The sequence below is a fragment of the Hypanus sabinus genome, chromosome 28, assembly GCF_030144855.1.
Source record: "Hypanus sabinus isolate sHypSab1 chromosome 28, sHypSab1.hap1, whole genome shotgun sequence".
NCBI lineage: Eukaryota > Metazoa > Chordata > Chondrichthyes > Myliobatiformes > Dasyatidae > Hypanus > Hypanus sabinus.
The window spans coordinates 26,627,534-26,648,744 of NC_082733.1; the positions used below are offsets into that span (position 1 = coordinate 26,627,534).

General features: G+C 43.4%; 1 protein-coding gene across 1 annotated transcript in view; it reads left to right on the forward strand.

Moving 5' to 3' along the window:
- Positions 1-361: 361 nt before the first annotated feature.
- The window catches only part of lysmd2 (LysM, putative peptidoglycan-binding, domain containing 2), a 55,845-nt gene continuing 34,995 nt past the window's right edge, over positions 362-21,211 (forward strand). The window contains exon 1 of the mRNA XM_059952786.1: positions 362-732. Coding sequence (XP_059808769.1) covers positions 538-732 — 195 coding nt within the window. The 5' untranslated portion in view covers positions 362-537. The remainder of the gene's footprint in view (positions 733-21,211) is intronic.

Below are 21,211 nucleotides of genomic sequence, written 5' to 3' on the forward strand. Positions count from 1 at the left end.
GGATTCAGGACTAAAGGCAAATAGAATTAGCACTGGAATGCACCTTGACAAAGGGCCTGTTTCCAAGCACTATAACACTGGGTAGATGTCAAAGTTAAAGTTTGATATTTATTATCAATGCCCAAGTACAGGTATGCACAGGTGCAATCAAAACACTCACAAAACTACTGTTTGACTCAGGCCTAAATTGGTCTCCTGTTGGGTACAGTGCTCAATATCGGAATTAAATATCAGAGTCTCGCTACAATATTTGCACCCTGTGCACAACAGTACCAGGCAATTCGGCCCGTCGCGTCGATGCTGCCCCGAGGTTAATGCCAAATTTTGTTGCCATCCTCCCCGCCTTCGCCTCCGTCCCTCACACCGGGGGAGGGAAGTTTGCTCCCGAGCGGTGGCAGGCAGCCGGCGAGGGGAGTCTGCCCGAACTCGCAGGCTCCTCCCGTCACTGGGAGCTGGAGGAGCGGCGGCCGCTGCACCACACGCGGTCCGGGAGCAGCAGCTGCCTCTCCTGCCGGAGCGACTGGCGCTGGGCGGAGGATGGCGGAGGCGCAGCTGGCGGCCGCGGGGCTAGACGAGTCGGAGGCCGAGCTGTCGCAGAGTCTGGCCCGGACCAAGACGCGCTCGTACGGCAGTACGGCCAGCGTGTCGGCGCCTCTGGCCGAGCGCTACATCCATCACCCGGTGGGAGAAGGCGACACGCTGCAGGGCCTTGCCCTGCGCTACGGAGTCACGGTGAGTCCGAAGCCGAGAGCGAGACCGAGTAGGCCCGGGAGAAGGATGTCCCAAACATCCCCTCCCCGTACCATATCCACTTTACCACTGATCCGTCCCCAACTCCCTGACCCTTCCTTGTCCCCCCTCAACCCCTGACCCTTCCTTGTCCCCAACGCCGTGACCCGTACATGTTCCCCCAGTCCCTGACCCTTCCTTGTCCCCAACGCCGTGACCCGTACATGTTCCCCCAGTCCCTGACCCTTCTTTGTCCCCAACCCCCTGACCGTACACCTTGTCCCTCTTAACCCCTGACCCTTCCTTGCCCCCAACCCCGTGATCCGTCCTTGTCCTCAACCTCTTACCCTTCCTTGTCCCCAACCCCCTGACCGTACACCTTGTCCCTCTCAACCCCTGACCCTTCCTTGCCCCCAACCCCGTGATCCGTCCTTGTCCTCAACCTCTTACCCTTCCTTGTCTCCAACCCCCTGACCGTACACCTTGTCCCTCTCAACCCCTGACCCTTCCTTGCCCCCAACCCCGTGATCCGTCCTTGTCCTCAACCTCTTACCCTTCCTTGTCCCCAACCCCCTGACCGTACACCTTGTCCCTCTCAACCCCTGACCCTTCCTTGCCCCCAACCCCATGATCCGTCCTTGTCCTCAACCTCTTACCCTTCCTTGTCCCCAACCCCCTGACTGTACACCTTGACCCTCTCAACCCCTGACCCTTCCTTGCCCCCAACCCCATGATCCGTCCTTGTCCTCAACCTCTTACCCTTCCTTGTCCCCCTCAACCCCGACCCATCCTTGTCCCCCCACCCCCTGACCCATCCTTGTCCTCAACCTCTTACCCTTCCTTGTCCCCCTCAACCCCGACCCATCCTTGTCCCCCCACCCCCTGACCCTTCCTTGCCCCCAACCCCGTGATCCATCCTTGTCCTCAACCTCTTACCCTTCCTTGTCCCCAACCCCCTGACCGTACACCTTGTCCCTCTCAACCCCTGACCCTTCCTTGCCCCCAACCCCGTGATCCGTCCTTGTCCTCAACCTCTTACCCTTCCTTGTCCCCAACCCCCTGACTGTACACCTTGTCCCTCTCAACCCCTGACCCTTCCTTGCCCCCAACCCCGTGATCCGTCCTTGTCCTCAACCTCTTACCCTTCCTTGTCCCCAACCCCCTGACCGTACACCTTGTCCCTCTCAACCCCTGACCCTTCCTTGCCCCCAACCCCATGATCCGTCCTTGTCCTCAACCTCTTACCCTTCCTTGTCCCCCTCAACCCCGATCCATCCTTGTCCCCCCACCCCCTGACCCATCCTTGTCCCCCTACTCCGTGATCAGTCCACATCCCCCTCAACACGTCCACAATCCCCCAACTCCCTGACCCGTCCATGCCCGCAGTCACACCTTGACCCATCCACGTCCTCCCAGTTCCTTACCCGAACATGTTCCCCACTCACACCCTGTTATGTCAAATGTTCCCCCAGTCCCTGACCCATCCATGTACCTCCCCTGCCCCTGCTCTCTGGTCTGTCCACATTCAGCCCCTTGTTCTCTCTGATCCATCTTTATCCAGTACTTACCCACCCTCACCCCACCCCACCATCTTCGGCTTGTTGCTTCTCAAAGATATTCTCTGAGTACAGTACGTTATTGGATGTGGTTCAGATATAGTCCATTTCCCTTTTTAATCTTGCTTTCAGATTTGTTCTGTGGTCAAGTTTGCACCCTCATGTCCTAAGGAGATTTGCCAGAGTTGAACTTGACGTCATCTGTGGGATTGGGGAGAAACCTATTTACTTAGTGGCCTGTTGGATTTACCTGTGGAAGCTGATTTCCTGTGCTTTAGAATGTAGCTTACTGTATTTCAAAATATTTACACTTTGGGATACAGTTTAAGACCAGCAGACGTACTTGCTGTTGGGATAATGGTGACTAGGTTTTGTCAGCTTCCTCTGGGCTGCTGGCATCTTTTGACTCATGGGAACTCAGTTCATGGCTGCATTTCCTATTGGCGAACTGTTCATAGGGAGGACCATGAAGGGAATGTGACAGAAACGATATAAATGTGGGACTTCTTCAAAAATGAAAATACTTTGCAGGAATAGTTGTAGCTTATTGGGGCCATCTTTGGCATCTGTACAAAAAGAAAAGGAGATTTGACCATTCCAGTGTGTTACTTTCCTTAAAGAAGGGAAGGATACAAAAAGTCAGATTGCTTTCAATGAATCATCTACTTGAATGAAGCAAAGGGCTAATCCAATTGCTAATTTTGATTCAACGTTTGTCCAAAATGCACTAGATTCCTGTTGAGTTAAGTTCGTTTTCATCAGTTATGTGGAACAGTCCATGTTCCAGGCCTACCTTGGTAAGGCTGTCCAACTTTTCCTGAGCTACATTGATAAGTGCTTTGGTGGTGTTGCTTCATGCGTCCATGAAGAGCTTGTTAATTTCATCAATTTTGCCTCCAACGTCCTCTCTGCCCTCAAATTTACTTACTCCATTTCCAACACCTCTCTCCACTTACTCGATCTCTCTGTTTCCATCTCTGGAGACAGACTATCCATTGACATTTTTACAAACTTACTGACTCTTGGTTATCTCGACTATATCTCGACTATACCTCTTCCACCTTGTCACTTCTAAAGATGCTATTCCCTTTCCTGTCTCTGCTGTGTACTCTCAGGATGAGGCTTTCCATTCTAGAACATCTGAGAAGTCCTCTTTTTTTTCCAATAACGGGTTTCTCTTCCACTACCATTGGTACTGTCCTCACCCATATTCACTTCATCTGCCTCACTCTAATACCGGGATAGGCTTCACCTTGTCCTTGCCTATCTCCTCATATCTAGCACATCATTCTGTGTAATTTCTGCCATCTCCAACGGGATCCTACCACTCACACAACAGGAGCAACAACTCATATTCTGTATGGGTGGCCTCCAACCTGATGACATGAACATTGATTTCTCCAGCTTCTGGTAATTTCCCCCCACCCTCCTTTTCTCTTTTTCCATTCTACATTCTGGATCCTTGTTCAGCTCCCTTTTACCTCCCTCTGTTTCCCCTCCTCTTTACCTTTCTTCCATGCTCCACTGTCTCCTGTTTGATTCCTTCTTCAGCCCTTTACACTTTCCACCTATCCTCATGCAGCTGCTTATTCCATCTTCCCTTCCCTGCGCCCCACCTTCCCCCTCACCTATCGCCTGCCACCTTGTGTTCCTTCCCCTTCCTCAACCACCTTATTCTGGCTTCTGCCCCCTTTCCAATCCTAATGAAGAATCTCCACCTTAAACGTTGACTGCCTTATTCCTTGCCATTGATGCTGCCTGACTGGATGAGTTGCTGTAGCAGTTAGGGTGTGTTGCTCAAGATGTCCAGAATCTAGCAAATCTCGAGTAAGTTGTTCTTTTTTGTTGAAAACTGTATCTTAATTAATACATCACTAGCAATCATAAGTTCAGAGTATTCAAAGTACAACTTGAATATGATGTCCATTATTGTGAAACTCAACATTAGAATCAGAGGCAAGTTAAACGACAATGTCTGGTAAACAGCTGATAACATAAAATAGTGAATGTACAGAAGTGATTGATAAGTTCGTGGCCTAAGGTAGAAGGAGTCAATTTTAGAAAACCTAGCACATTTATATTTCAACATAGTCCCCTCCTACATTTACACACTTAGTCCAGCGGTTGTGGAGCATATGGATCTTGGACCTCCAGAAAGTGCCCACAGATTGGTGATTGATAAGTTCGTGGCCTAGGGTAGAAGGAGTTGAGTTATACAGCTCTCGTTACATGCACATGCAGTTCAACTCTGAGTGATTCTGCAGAAAGTTTGAATAACTCATCAGGGGTGATTGATAGGTTTGTGGCCTAAGGTAGAAGGAGATGAGTTATTAACTGAAATCTTTCTGGATAATCACTTGAAGAGTTGACCTGCATGTGCATGTAACGAGAGCTGTATAACTAATCTCCTTCTACCTCAGGCCACAAACTTATCAATCACCCATCTGTGGACACTTTCTGGAGGTCCAAGATCCGTATGCTCCATAACTGCTGGATTAAGTGTGTAAATGTAGGAGGGGAGCAACACACACAAAATGCTGGTGGAACACAGCAGGCCAGGCAGCATCTATAGGAGAAGCACTGTCAACGTTTTGGGCCGAGACCCTTCGTCAGGAGGGTCTGTAGGAGGGGACTATGTTGAAAAATAAACGTGTTAGGTTTTCTAAAATTGACTTTTTTACCTTAGGCTACGAACTTATCAATCACCCCTCATATATGTTAGTAATTTAATTTGTCAGGAGTATTTTGTATGATAAGAGCAATTCTAGAAAGATTTTAAAATGCTGGCATTGTGTTAAAATGTTAAAATTTAAGCTCCTTCTGCATGTTGATGTTTAAAATCAACTATACCGTGATGTTTAAAAACAATGGTACTATTTAGTTCATTTCGTAACATGACTCTTAATTCAAATCATTTGAACCAACCAAATATCTGAATGAGGCCTATTGCCGCACTTTAGCCATTTACTTTTTTATCTATGCTTTCACAGATGGAAGGTTTGTTCAGTTTTATTTAATTAACATTTCCAACTAAGTCATCTTTTTTTCATTTGCTGCATTTGAAGACGATGGCTTCTGTAAAACCTACCTTGATTGGTAATATTTAACTATGGGCCCATAAAATTTGAGTTAAATTCAAGTGGTTTGTGACTATCATGATATAAATTACTATCTTAATTCAGCTTTTGACATAAATAATTTGAATGGTTTCAACTTTTAAGTGGAATTTTAATCTATGTGATTGCATAGGCTTTCTGCCCTTGATTCATAACATTTCATGAGGATTAAAGCAGGAACATTCAGTGAGTGTCTGATTGTCAGGGCAAAGTGTAGACTGAATGCCACCAACAAGCTGATCAGTGCCAGCCATATGTTGCCGGGGAGACAACGTTACAGTTATGTATTATTAATGTACATTTTTTTTAGAATCTTGTTTGAAGGAGTGGAGTTTAGGTTTTGCTTTTTCTTGGTTGATGAGATGGACACACAGCAGAGAGACTCTGTGACATAGTAGATTTAAATGATAATACAGGGAGGGACATAGACAATGTAATCAGTACGTACCTATAGTCTACTTTGCTGAATTCAAAAACACTAAATGACAAATACTTTCTTTCCAACCTCGTTGAATATTTCAATTTTGCAACATGAAGAAATTAGTAGAAACTTACTCAAGCAGAAAATTGGTTGAAATCTACCAACATGACAAGTTTTTGTTGGCCAACTTTAAAGAGGGATTTGTTTTAAATATATTTTGATATCTTTTATAAATACAGATTAATTATATTGAAGGATGCTCCTGTTAGTGGATTTTCTTATTATAATGAAAATTGTTGACTTGGAGTTAAGAGCCTTTATTTAAATATTTGATTTTATTTCCTGAATTGAATTGAGATTGGCTAAAATTGCTCTTGGGTCTCCCCACCTTCCCCGCTCCCCGCAACCACACCAGAGGTTGAAGGTATTTTGCTTCCTTTTCAGTTTTATAGGTTCTCAAATGGCTGTTGAACCCACAAGTTGAAAAGGTGGTTTAAGAAAGTGTACAGTGTGTTGGCCTTCATTAGTTGAGGAATTGAGTTTAAGAGCATGAGGTCGTAAAACCCTGGTTAGACCACACTTGGAATATTATGTTCAGTTCTGATTGCCTCATCTTTAGAGAGGGCGCAGAGGACACTGCCTGCATTAGAAAGCAGGCCTGAATCAGTTGAGCAAGCATAGGCTTTTCTCTTTGGAATGAAGGAGGGTGAGAGGTGACTTGATGGAGGTGTACAAGATGATGAGGCATATGCTGAATGGGTAGCAAGTGACTGTTTCCCAGGGTGGAAATGGTTAATAAGAAAGGGCGTAATTTTAAGGTAATTGGAGGAATGTATTGGGAGATGTTAGGTGTAGGGTTTTTACACAGAGAATGCTGGGTGAATGGAATGCCCTGGCATGGGGGGCTGGGAGAGTAGTAGAAGCGTAGAAGCAGTTACATTAGGGACATTTAAGAAACTTACCTAGCCACATGAGTAATAGAAACATGGAGGGTTATGTTGGTGGGAAGGATTAGACTGATCCCAAAGAGTGGTGAAACTGTGGAATTCTCTGCCCAATAAAGCAGGGGAGGCTACCTCAGTAAATATATTTAAGACAAGGTTGGATATATTTTTTCATAGTAGCAGAATTAAGTAAGGGTTTAGGGGAAAAGGCAGGTTGGTTGTGCTGGTTTACTGACAGCTCTGATGAATGTTGCTGAAAATGTCAGCCTTAACTAAAAGGCAACTTCTGAGATAGGAGAAGTGATCCCCATGATTTTCAAGGACTTCCCATGGAGTTTTATGGTTGTGCATCTGGTAGAGACACTTGCTTTACAAGTGTTACACAGAGCAAACAGCATTATGAAGGACCCCACACACCCCTCATACAAACTCTTCTCCCTCCTGCCATCTGGGAAAAGGCACAGAAGCATTTGGGCTCTCATGACCAGACTATGTAACAGTTTCTTCCCCCAAGCTATCAGGCTCCTCAATACCCAGAGCCTGGACTGACACCAACTTACTGCCCTATTGTCTTGTTTATTATTTATTGTAATGCCTGCACTGTTTTGTGTACTTTATGCAGTCCTGGGTAGGTCTGTAGTCTAGTGTAGTTTTTTGTGTTGTTTAATGTAGTTCACTGTAGTTTTTTGTATGTTTCATGTAGCACCATGGTCCTGAAAAATGTTGTCTTGTTTTTACTGTGTACTGTACCAGCAGTTATGGTCAAAATGACAATAAAAAGTGACTTGACTTAAGTGTAAAGCCCATCTCTCATGATTGGTCACAGCTTGCATGCTATCATGAAGCAAACAAAAGATGGAGATGGATTTCTGTGGGCAGCCAAATTTGGGGAGGATGTTCCATTAATTTGATGACTTTACTGAGGTGGAATTAGAAATGGCCATATCTAATAATTGGTGCTGCTGCCTGCATTTCACTAGGATGTTGCCCATGTTCAAAGTGAACTGGTAAATGTTCTTATTCATCAACTTCTGAATGGGGTGAAAGGTGATGAGTTTTAGCTTTAAAGAGGCAAGGAAGCTGTTAAAGAGGAATTGGAGGTTGACTTCAAGTGTAAGGTTTTCAGTGCTTTGGGTGGGGGGAGTACTAGTTTTGATTTATTTTTGTCACAGATACTGAGATACAGTGAACAACTTAGTTCTGCAAACCATACAGTTCATTTCAAAACACGAGTACTTTATTTTTATTTAGAGAGACTGTGTGGAACAGGCCCATTGAGCCCAGTGAACCATACCAACCAGCAACACACCCTAATACACACAAAATGCTGGGGGAGCTCAGTTGGCGAGGCAGCATCTATGAAAAAGAGTAAACAGTTGATGTTTCGGGCCGAGGCCCTTCATCTTTGGGATGTGGGGCTAACTGGAACACCCAGAGGAAGACCGTGTACTTCTGGGAAGGAAGTACAAACTAGAAGGCATTGGAATGAATTCCGAACTCGGACGCCCCAGGTTGAAATAGTGCCGTGCTAACACTGAGATAGTACAAAGGAAAAGCAATAACAGAATACAGAATATATAATGTTGCAGTTACAGAGAAAGTGCAGTGTTGGTGGACAATAAGGTGCAAGAGCTGTAATGAAGTCGGTTGTGGTGTCAAGAGTTTATCTTTAATATTGAAGAAATCCGTTTAGGAATTGTTAACAACAGGATAGAAGCTGTTCTTCATCCTGGTGGTGCATCATCCTGGGAAGTGCTAACAATGGGACGAATTGGGCAAGTCTTTCAAACTGAAAATAAGCAAAATAGACCAAAGACTCTGTCATCTAATACCAATTGAATATGCTTGGATTAGGGTTTTTATTCTAACCTGTTAATTGTTCAGCCTCACAAGGTAGTGAACTACTGCTATAGTTGGCTAATTTTTAGTAGTTGTTTTCCTTAACACTTCAGAAAGGACTCTGCCCGGAATGTTGATTGTTTACTTTCCTCTATAGTATTATATTTGTTTGCTTTGGTGTTACTGTTGCTTTGATCTGCTCTCTCTTTACCACATATCTTCCTAGTTATTTACTGTGAAAGTCCTGTACATTTTATCTAGTCAGTAGCCCTTGCTGATACAATTTCAGCACCACAGTCCCGAAAACCACAAAGCTGGAGCTGCCTGACTCAAAGTAACATGATATACCGTGATATCATGCATCAGCTAGATTCTATCGATTGGCTGGGAGGCAACATGTTGCAGGCTTCACTGTGGACAGCAGGCATTTTACATTTCTCTGTAAATAGAATTATTGTTTATATTGCCACCAGACTGGTCACGCAATATATCTTGTGTCTAAAGTAGTTTTAGCATTATATTAAACCAAAGTTTATAATGTAAAAGAACAAAAATATGAGAAACATTGAACAAATCTAGGCAGCATCAGTAGAGGGAGATTCAGGGTTAATATCTGGATTGGTAACCTTTTCATCAGAACTGGAAAAAGTTAGAACTCAGTGTTTTAAGATGCAGAGTAGTGAAGCAAAAAGACGGGGACAAATGACCTGCTGGAAGTACTCAGCGGCTCAGGCAGTATCTATGGGAAGAAAGAGATCGTTGATGTTCCTGGTTGCAATCCTTCAACCTCAAGCATTCTGCCAGCATATTATTTGTTGCTTCAGATTCCAGCATCTGCAGTCTCTTTGGTCTCCAATGTCTGTGATAGGGTAGATATCAGAAAAGACTAATTGACGTAGAGAACTGTGGAAGAATCTTAGATATATGCTGTATACATCCTGGGTTCCTGAGACTTTTGCACAGTACTGTAATTGGGAGCGGGGAGTGAGTCTGAAAATCTGACGGGAGCAAAGGATGCTGGGAATGATGAGGGTGGAGCACCGTGGGACTGGTGGCAGAGAGGGAGTGCCAGGGTGGAGGGTGGTGCAGGTGCAGACACACCTAGCCCTGAGGCAAGGTCACTTGATTCCAAACAATTGCTTTATTGATCATTACAGAATGTCTCTCTGGTCCTTTCCACTCTCACTCCTCTCCCTTCCCCTTTCCCCAACCACGATTCCCCTCTCTCCCTGCTCTCTTCCCACTCTCCCTCCACAACAGAGATCTATATCAGATGAACGGTGAATCTTGAAACATTAGCTGTTTTTTCTATAGATGTTGTTTTTGCTTTCTGAGTCATTTCTGCTTTCAAGTTTCCAGTAACTCCTGTGCTTTCTGTTCTGCATTTCACAAGTGCGGCATTGTTTTCATTTTTTAAAATCTCTCTGCCTTGTCTAACTTGCTATCAGATCACCTCAGATTAGTCTGCAGGACAGAACTTGTTCTTACCCTGAGCGACTTCTCTTTTGACTCCTCTCACTTCTTTTTTAGATCAAGGATGTAACCATGGCCACTCACTTGGGCCTTAGCTATGCCAGTCTTTTCAGTGGCCACGTGGAACGGTCTTTGTTCCAAACCTTCTCAGGTACCACTTCCCAATTCTTTCTCCATTATTCAAGGTGCTGCTTCCTGCACCCTCTGCAGAGTTCATCAACTTTATCACCTACGCTAATAACTTCCACACTGCTCTCAACTTCACTTGCACTACTCTGAATTTTCTCTCCCTTTACTGGGTCTCTGCTTCCATCTCAGGAGATGAGCTATGAACAAAAATTTAATTATTAATTTTAATTGGAGATGCAGCATGGAGCAATGAGCCACACCAGCAAATCCCCTATTTAACACTAGCCCAATCACAGGACAATCTACAGTGACCTAATAACTGGTAAGTCTTTGGACTGTGGAAGAAAAATGGCGCACCCGGAGGAAACCCACACGGTCACGGAGAGAATGTGCAAACTCCTTACAGACAGCACCGGAAATGAGCTCCAAATTCTGACACCCTGAGCTGTAATAGCGTTGTGCTAATCTGAAGGTGGCTGAATTGATACTGCTGCCTATTCTGTACAAACCGTAGATGTTTCAGTGTGTTTGCTGCCAATTTCCACCCTGTTCTAATTTCTATGTGGCCCATTTCTGATCCTCTTACCTTAATGCATCTAGGGGCTAATTTAGTGACCAGTGTTCAGTATAAGTTCACAGATTCCCACAGCCACCTTGACTACACCTTCTTCCCCCCCCCCCCCCCCCCGCCATTGCTTCCTGTAAGAATTTAATTTCATTCTCCCATTTTCCTCGGTTTTCCTGTGTCTGTTCTGAAATTGACACCGTCCCCTCCAGGATTTCCGAAATGTCTTCATTTTCCCTTACTATGGTTTCCATTATGCTATACTTGATGGGATTTTCAATTGCATTTGCCCATTTCCCACACTGCTACTTCCAACGCCACTCCCCACACCAGGGATAAAGTCCCCTCATTCTTGCCTTCCATTGGATCATCCTCTGTAAATTCTTCCGCTTTCAATGAGGTGCCCCTGCTTCCACAACCATTGCTCCCCTTCTCTTAGAATTATGAGGACTTCTACTTCATCTGGGTACCCTCCATCCTGGTGGCATGAACATCGATTTCTCAAACTTCCATTAAATCTCCCCCCTCCCCCCCTCCACAATTCCCCATTCCCATTTACCTCTTTCACCTTATCTCCTTACAGTGCCTAGAAAACGGATTCACCCCCCACCCCTGAAGTTTTCTTGTTTTATTGTTTTACAACATTGAATCTTAGTGGATTTAATTTGGCTTTTTTGACACTGATCAGCAGAAAAATTCTCTTTCGTGTCAAAGTGGAAAACAGATTTCTACAAGGTGATCTAAATTAATTACAAATGTAAAGCACAGTAATTGATTGTATAAGCATTCACCCTCTTCAAGTCAGTATTTAGTAGATGCACCTTTGGCAGCAATTTGGCAGCCTTGAGTCTGTGTGGATAGGTCTCTATCAGTTTTGCACATCAGGACACTACAATTTTCCTCCATTCTCTGTCAGATTGCATGGGGATCATGAGTGAACAGCCCTTTTCAAGTCCAGCCACAAACTTTTAGTTGGATTGAGGTCTGGACTCTGACTTGGCCACTCCAGGACGTTAGCTGCTTGTTTTTGAGCCATTCCTGTGCAGCTTTGGATTTGTGCTTGATGTCATTGCCTTGCTGGAACACAAATCTTCTTCCAAGTTGCAGTTCTCTTGCAGACTGTGTCAGGTTTTCCTCCAGGATTTCCCTATATTTTGCTGCGTTCATTTTACCCTCTACCTTCACAAGCCTTCCAGGGCCTGCTGCAGTGAAGCATCCCCACAGCGTGATGCAGCCACCACCATGTTTCACGGTAGAGATGGTGTGTTTTTGATGATGTGATGAGCTGTTGACTAAAAAGCTCGATTTTGGTTTCATCAGATCTAGAATCTTCTTCCAGCTGACTTCAGAGTCTCCCACATGCCTTCTGGCAAACTCTAGCCGAGATTTCATGTCAGTTTTTTTCAACAGTGGCTTTCTCTTTACCACTCTTCCATAAAGCTGCAACTGGCGAAGGACCCAGGCAGTAGTTGTTTGTGCAGTCTCTCCCATCTCAGCCACTGAAGCTTGTAATTCCTCTAGAGTTGTCAAAGGTCTCTTGGTGGCCTCCCTCACTAGTCCCCTTCTTGCACGGTCTGCTCTAGGCAGATTTACAATTGTGCTATATTCTTTCCATTTCTTGATAATTGTCTTAGCTGTACTTCAAGGGGATATTCAGTGACCTAGAAATTTTCTTGTATCAATCTCCTGACTTGTGCTTTTCAATAACCTTTTCGCAGAGTTGCTCGGAGTGTTCTTTTGTTTTCATGGTTTTTGCCAGGATACTGGTGTATTTTTACTACAATCAATTGAAACACCTTGACTACACACCAGTCTCCAAAAACAGATCTCCATTTAATTAATTTATGTGACTTCTAAAACCAACTGGCTGCACCAGTGATGATTTGGTGTGTCATATTAAAGGGGGCAGGGGAATGAATACTTAAGCAATCAATTGTTTTGTGTTTTATATTTGTAGTTAATTTAGATCGCCTAATTTGTTTTCACTTTGATATGAAAGATCAGTGTCAACAAAGCTAAATTAAATCCACTGTGATTTTTATGTTGTAAAGCAATAAAACATGAAAACTTCCAGGGGAGGTGCTGAATACTTTTTATAGACACTGTGTGTGATGACATGTATGTACTCTGATAATAAATTTTACTTTGAACTTTGGATTGTTCTGGAACTTGTGTTTAATTTTAATTCTGTTTTTCCAGATCCATAGAGCATTTCCAAAATTTCTTTTGCATTCTCAGCACATATTGTATTTGTTTTATCTCAATGTTGATATTACTTTTTATCCTCCTCTCTTCTCATAACCCATTTTCATTTCCTGCAGACAGATCAGCTGGGATTAACAAGTCGGTACCATCACCACATGTGCCACTTCTCGTTTGGTCTCCATTTTATCACAGACATTTGCTTCCTTCTCACGGCCCAGTTTCTCCTTCCCTGTAGCTTAAAACAGGTTTGATTTCCAACTCTGATAAAAAAAGTCTTTGGCCTTAATCATTATTGACCTTTCTGTCTCTGCGATTGCTGCCAGGGTTGCTGAGCGTATCTGCCATTTTCTGTTTCATTTTATTCACAGAGTTGGGTTTAATACGACATTATAATTACTTTAGGCACTAGTCTGAAGGCACTGTTCTGTAATTCTATTACCGAAAAATGCACGATGTCTGCTGTCCACATTGGAAGCCCGCAACTTGTTGCTTTGTAGTGGATTGATAAAATTTAGCTGTGTAAAGCAACAGGACAGATGGCAGCACAATGATATCATGTTACTTGGAGCCATGAATCTTTGGCCTGGTGTTTTTCAGTGCTGTGGTGCTGCAATTTGAAAAGGATTTGCATGATAAATAAATATTAATGGAATTCAGTGTCAGAAGGAGCTGCAGCATTCAGAGCTCCTGCCTCTCATCTCACGAGTTTAGATCCAATCCTAATCTTGGATGCTGCCTGTATGGAATTTGCATGTTCTCAAGGCTGATTTATACTTGTCCATACGGGCTACGCCGCAACCCTGATTTTCACTTCTGCATCGCTCTACGCCATAGTGAGCATGTGTTGGTGTGCGCCAAAACACTAGTTGGTGGTGGGGTTTCTGTGCCACTGTGTTGAGTTTCTTCGTGAGCAAATTGGACAAGGAAATGCATTTCAAACATTTCTGCGTGTCGGCGGGTAGATTTGACAATTTGGTTCATCTATTTCACATCGGTGTACACACAGCCGACAGACAGGAAGCAACCGGAAATGCAAAGAAGGAGATGCGATGCTACCAAGCAGACCAATCACAGTTGTTGCGGTCTGCATCGCCGCGACGTGTGAGTAACTTTTCTGGAGAGGTGCACGTCACCCTACGGCATAGGGTACGGTGTAGGGTATGCGTTACCTTAGGCATAGAAGCGACTCACAAGTATAAGTTGGCCTTAATGTGACCACACCCTCAGGGTGGAGGAGCAACACTTATATTCCGTCTAGGTAGACTCCAATCTAATGGCATGAATATTAATTTCTCCTACCAATAAACAAATATCCCCCCTTCCTCTATTCCCCACTCTGGCCTTTTACCTCTTCTCCCCTGCCAATTTCTTCCCCTTGGGTTCCCCTCCTTCTTGCCTTTCTCCTATACTCCACTCTCCTCTCCTATCAGATTCCTTGTTCTCCAGCCCTTGACCTTTCCCGCCCATCTGGCTTCACCTATCACCTCCCAGCTAGCTGCCTTCCCCTTGCCCCACCTTTTTATTCTGGCATCATCACCCTTCTCAGCCCTGATGAAGGGTCTCGGCCGGAAACGTTGACTGTCTTCATTTCCATAGATGTGGCCTGGTCTGCTGAGTTCCTCCAGCATTTTGTGTGTGATGCTTGGGATTTCCAGCATCTCTTGTGTTTACAGGTTTCCATTGGATGCTCTCGTATCCTGTCTTGGTCAGTGAAAATTGTACTTACCGCAAAAGGGATTGAAGGGATTATTTGGCAGACAACGAGGCACAGGGTTTAGGGGAATTTGCATTCGCACTGCTGGGAAGTCTCTATGGACCATAAAAGGAGATTAGTTAAAGAGAGCAGACATATCTTTTTTTAAAAATGCATAATTAGGAGCAAGAGTAGACCTCGTGGCCAAGTCTGCTCTGCCATTTGCCAGAAGTATAGTTGATTTTCCATCTTGTGTCGTTTGCCATATGCATTGGTGTCTCAATGCACAGAAACAAATGAGTTTCCACAATTGACTAGTGTGGAGAATTAAAAATCATCTCAGGTTTTAAATGCCTACCCCTTACTTTTCTCCAGGTCCTAGATTCCCAGAGGGATCCTCCTCCTTCAATCTAGCCTGTCAGGATTTTTTAGGAATGTTATTGTTTTCAGTGAAATCAATGAAATATCTAAATTGATGCCTTCAGGATTGTTGGGAACAAGGCAGTCCAGGGGCCTGATTTTCACCATGCACTTTGATTGCATGGGAGCATGTTTGCAGTGGTGCTCGCTGCCAGTGGGAGCCAATAGCAGTAGAGTAATGTTACTGCACTGACTAACGACATCAGGTTCTCGTAGCCCACTGTCTCGGCCCAAAACGTCGACAGTGTTTCTCCTTATAGATGCTGCCTGGCCTGCTGTGTTCCACCAGCATTTTGTGTGTGTTGTGTGAATAAACAAAAAGTTATATTTGTTACAAGTTAGAGCACTGTCACTGGATATTTTTCTGTAAGTTCCTATGTAACATAACTGTGGGAGAACTATCATGTTATCATCTGTGGCACTATGAAGGGGAAAACCCATAAATTTTCCCTGGGCAGCCAGAGATTAAATAAATGCCCAGCTGCGCACATATTGAATTTTCCTTCCTAATGAATCTAATTGTTTGAATGACTGTATTTTCTACTGATGCTCACAGGGTTTGTAATACGCGTAAACCATGGCATTTTATCTGAGGCTGAATGTCCAAAGGTTGGCTATTCAGACTTTGCGTCTGGAGCATGAAGAGGAAGGCATTTTTCTCTTTACTCGATCGCTCTACGACTCTTGAGTTCTATCACAACCTTTAATCTGAGATACAGCTTTTGCACATAACACTTTTAGCGTTGCTTTCGAGGAAGATCTTTGTGTAACACCATTGAGTAGGTGACTGCAGCTGCCCAGGAATGCAATGTTCTTACTGTAGGTAGTTAAGGTTACTACACTGTCGATTGTGCATACATTTGAAGCATTTTGTGAAAGAGGAAAACTCACTTGTCTGTTTGAACATGTTGAATGGCATTTGGCCAACTGCCCTATGATATTTCAATTGGCTAATTCAGCAAAGGAAACACTTATGCTCTTATTACTGATCCAGTTGCAGAAATGCTTATTTAGAATCCATTGATTCAAAAGAATCTAGAAATGTCAGGTAATTCAAATGGAACTTGAAGCATTCGCACTCAACAAATGTATTTTGTTGCCTCTTGAACTTCTTCCTTAAATGTACTTCAGAAATTATCTTATTAAACTCATGAACACTGCTTTTCCTATGGGAATTTCTTTTTTTTAAAAGAAAGCAGTTTGATTTTTTTTTACCCGCTCCTGTAGAGAGATGTCAGAGGTAGGGTTTTTTTATACACAGAGTGGCAGGTGCAGGGAACCCATAGCCACGAGCGGTGGCGGAGGCAAGTACATTATGGACATTTAAGAGACTCTTAGAAAAGCACAGGGATGAAAGAAAAATGGAGGGCTTTGTGAGAGGGAAGGGTTAGATTGATCTTTAGGTTAAAAGATCAACACAACATCATTGGCCAAAGGCCTTGTCTAGCGCTGTAATATTCTGTATTCTATTTTGTTCAATGCACTGAGTAGTATTGAGCTAGTAAAGGTTGCTACTTCTATAAATTATAAAAGTCTTAAATAATCTTTGGAAAATCTAAGCAACAAGTTCATGTAGTTACTGTGTCCTTTGGATTATGGCTAGATAATGTTAATGGTTTGGGACGTGATCCTGGAAAACACGGACTGTATCCCAAATTTCAGGAGGCACCTCTCAGCACAGAAATAAGGAAGTTGTGTATTGTCACATGCACAAGTGTAATGAAAAACTCAGTTGCAGCATCAGCACAGGCACATGACATCAGATACTCTCACAAGAAGAACCATAAATTAACACGTAAGTTATATAGGAAAGAACAAAATAAAAACAAAATAACATCCGTTGTAGTGCAAAGTGGTCATAACATTGCTATACTGAGGTGGTGATTAGAGGTTGTGCAAATTGATTCAAGATCATAATAATTGAAGGGCAGTAGCTCTGCTTGTACCTGGTGGAATGGGACCTCAGAGTTCTATGCCTCTCGTTGGATAGTAGCTTTGAGAAGATGACGTGACCCAGATGATGATATCCATGAGATACACCCATGATATAACTGGCTGAGTCCACTAATCTGCATTCCTGCACATTTGAGTTGCCATATCAGACTATGAACCAAACATTTAGGATACTGTGGAAGTTTCTTAGAGTGTTCAGTGACATGCTAAACCTTAACCTTCTAAGAAAGTAAAAACCCTGGCTTTACTTCCTTATCATTGCATTTATGAGTTGGGCCCAGGGCAGATAAACAGATAGTTAACACCTAGAAATTCCAAGTTGTTGACCCATTCCACTGCTGATCCACCAATGTGGACAGCTGCATCGTTCTTTTTCTCTTTCTTCTTTACCTCTGAGAGTTTGACTATTTACAGCAGACATCTCAGGGCACTGGAGGGAGATCACCAATGCCGCCTCCATGGTATCGTTCAAAGCTACTGGATGGATAAGTCAGTCAGTGTCATCTTTTCCCACATTAGCCTCCCTAGGATTGAGGCCTAATTGGCACAAATGGGCATACTCAATCCGAAATTCCTGAAACAGGCATTTTACTTTGAGCTCCTTCACAAAGGGAGATTGCCAGGTGAACTGCAAGTGCAAGCACATTCTCAAAGCCGAGTTGTTGAAAGATAAACCCCTCCTCCTCTACTCCAGGCTCATGATTGTCCAAAGTGGGAAAGGACTATATGGAATGGTAATAAGTAGCTCTAATCCATGCTTCTGGAGTGAACAGAAGCCAAGTGTAAACGGGAGATAGATCATACTGCTTCACAAGCTCTGCCCCATCTTTGGGCTGGTTTGTGGGTCTCATCCATCACAATACACGGAACCAGAGTAGGACCAACTCACCTTGATCCAGAAGGACTGTGTAAGAGAAGAAACAGTGTGATGGAGGCAGAGTAACACACACAAGATTCTGGAGGAACTCAGCAGGCCAGGCAGCATCCGTGGAAAAGAGTGAATAGTCGACGTTTCGGGCTGACACCCTTCATCAGGTCACCAGGAGTCCCTCCAGCATTGTTTGTGTGTTGCTTTGGATTTCCAGCATCTGCAGATTTTTTCATGTGTGATGGAGGCAACAGTTTTATCAACTGTATTCACGCTTTGAATAACATTTTCCCTTACTCAACTTTGTATTCACTTCTGTCACAAAGCTATTGATACTTTTTAGTCATGAGTAAAGTATTTATATTTTTGTAGTGCATCATTTAGAAGGGTTATGTACCTGATTGTTTTCCATTAAAAAATCACTCTTTCACTCTTAAAAAATCATACATAGATCTGCTGATAGTTTTGCTTGTCCTTGCACTGGTTTCTGTTGATCACCAGAGTATCATTAATGGCAACTTTATTCTCTGGATTGTCATAAAATCTATTTAGTTCATTAATGTCCTTGAGGAAGGAAATCCTGTGTCTGTCTTGTAGATCTACAGCAATACTGTTGTCTCTTAAATGGCATAGTAAAGCAGACATTTATATGAAGCCCTTGTATGTATCAAGCTCAACACACACAAAATATTAGAAGAACTAAGCGAGTCAAGCAGCATCGATATGGAGGGGATGAACATATGACGTTTCAGGCCAGCATTTTGTGTGTGTAGCTCAAGATTCTAGCCTTTTGTGCGTATATATCAAGGTGACTTCTCCCTATCATGTTGCTGGTTCTTGAAGACCTGGGTTATGGGGAAAGCTTGAATAGGTTAAGATTTTAAGATTTTATTCCCAGGAGTGCAGGAGAATGAGGGGCAATCTTATAGAGGGAGGCATAATTATGAGGCTATAGATATGGTGAATGCATGCTGCAGGCTTTTTCACGCCAGTTGACTGAGACCCAAACTGGCGATGATAGATATGAAGGGAAAGGGGAAACTGTGAGTGTGGAACGAGCTGCCAGTGGAAGTGGTAGATAAGGGTTCAGTTGTTACATTTAAGAGAAGTTTGGATAAGTACATGGATGGAAAAAGTTTGGAGGGATATGGTCTGGGTGCAAGTAAATAGATCTATGCAAAAGATCAGTTCAGCATGGACTGCAGGGGCCAAGGGCCTGTTTCAGTGCTGTAGTGCTTTATTACGGTATGAAATCATTAGGTATTTAATGGCAAGTAATGTGTTCTGCTCCTACTGGAGTACCTGTATCACTTGACTCAAGATCGCTTAATGTCATTACACAAGTGTAAAAGAGAGTGAAATAATTGTTACTCCAGATCCAATGCAGTACACAAAAACATAATAAGATAAAGAACACAAAAAAATAATAATTATAATAAATGTAACAATTGAATCATCACTTACCACTTCTGTTGGCAGCTCCTTCTACATCACCCTCTGAGTGAATAAGTTTCCCTTCAGCTTCCCCTTTCATTCTAAAATTTGCAAATTAAAATTAGAAATGAAATGACAAATTTCAAAAAACACTATATACATCCATTACCTAGGACAGAAGGAGAACGAGAAACAACAGACTTTAAAAGTCCACACAACAGTCAGATAAAAATTCTAAGGATATACCCTCATCAATGAAGACAGGAATTAACACTCTGTGCAGGCATATGCAATTCTGATAAGAAGTATACTCCACTAAACTTTAATTGAGAGTACAACACAGAAAAATGAAGGCATTATCACTATTGAAGTAAAAGTTAACCAACGGAAGGGCATGACACTCCATGGAAGACATCCCCATAATCTGAGCAGACTAGATGTCCACAAGGAAGCATTGAATACCTGGCTCGGGGTTGGAGACCTCTTCCCAGAAATAGAAGGGTTTTTTTTTTGTGGCAATAGAGGATCAGACGGTTAACACCAAAAAATTATCAAAAAAACATAATAAAAGATCAACAAATTCAAGACGATAAATTTAGAAAATACCAAGAAAAACCAGAAACTATTCAACACATTACAGGATCCCAGAGAGTTTAACTCAATCTGATTACTTACACAGGCACAATCAAGAGGCAAACATCGTTCATCAAAATCTTGCTTTAAAATACAAAATCTTAAAAGAAATCATATCTTACTATAAGTACAGCCTGATCGAGTCTTAGTCAGAATACCACCAAATTATGTTATGACTGATCAGTTATTACAGATAGGATAATCCATAAAAACTGCCCGGATATAATAAGACTAAGAAAACCAAGGTAGCATGCCTGAACAATTGCCACTCTGTCGCACTCACCTTAATTATAAGCAAATACTTTGTGAGGCTGGTTAAAGAGTACATCTGCAGCATGCGACCAACCACACTGGACCCCCTACAGCTCACCTACTGGTGACGCCTTAGCCACAGCACTACACACCGTCCTCACTTACCTGGAGGAGAGGGATACTTTCATTAGAATGCTGTTCCTGGACTACAGTTCAGCATTTAACACCATAATTCCCTCCAGACTTGACAGGAAGCTCAGAGACCTCGGCCTGCACCCCACCTTGTGCAGCTGGATCCTAGACTTCCTATCAGATCGCTGACAGGTGGTAAGGATGGGCTCCCTCACCTCTGCCCCATTGACCCTCAACACAGGTGCCCCCCAGGGTTGTGTTCTGAGCCCCCTCCTCTACTCCCTTTACACCCACGACTGTACTGCCATACAGAGCTCCAATCTGCCGATCAAATTCACAGATAACGTGACATTGATCGGCCTTATTTCTAACAGTGACGAGACAACCTGCAGAGGAGAAGTTGACACCCTGACACAGTTGTACCAAGAAAGGAACCTATCCCGCAGTTTCCAAGAAACAAAAGAGCTGATTGTGGATTATGAGAGGAACGGAGGCAGGCTTGCCCTGATCAACATCAATGGGACTGCAGTTGAAAGAATGAATAGTTTCAAGTTCCTCGGTATACACATCACCAACGATCTCACCTGGACTCTGCATACTGCCTGTATGGCAAAAAAAAAGCACAACAGAGTCTCTCCCACCTCAGGCAACTGAAGAAGTTTGTTATGAGCCCCCAGAACCTCAAGACTTTCTAGAGGGATACCATTGAAAGCACCCTGACTAACTGTATCACCACCTGGTACGAGAGTGGTACAGACAGCCTAGCGCATCTGTGGGTGCAAACTTCCCTCCATTGTGAACATTAATAGCAGCAGGTGTAGAAAGAAGGCCTGGAAGATCATCAGGGAC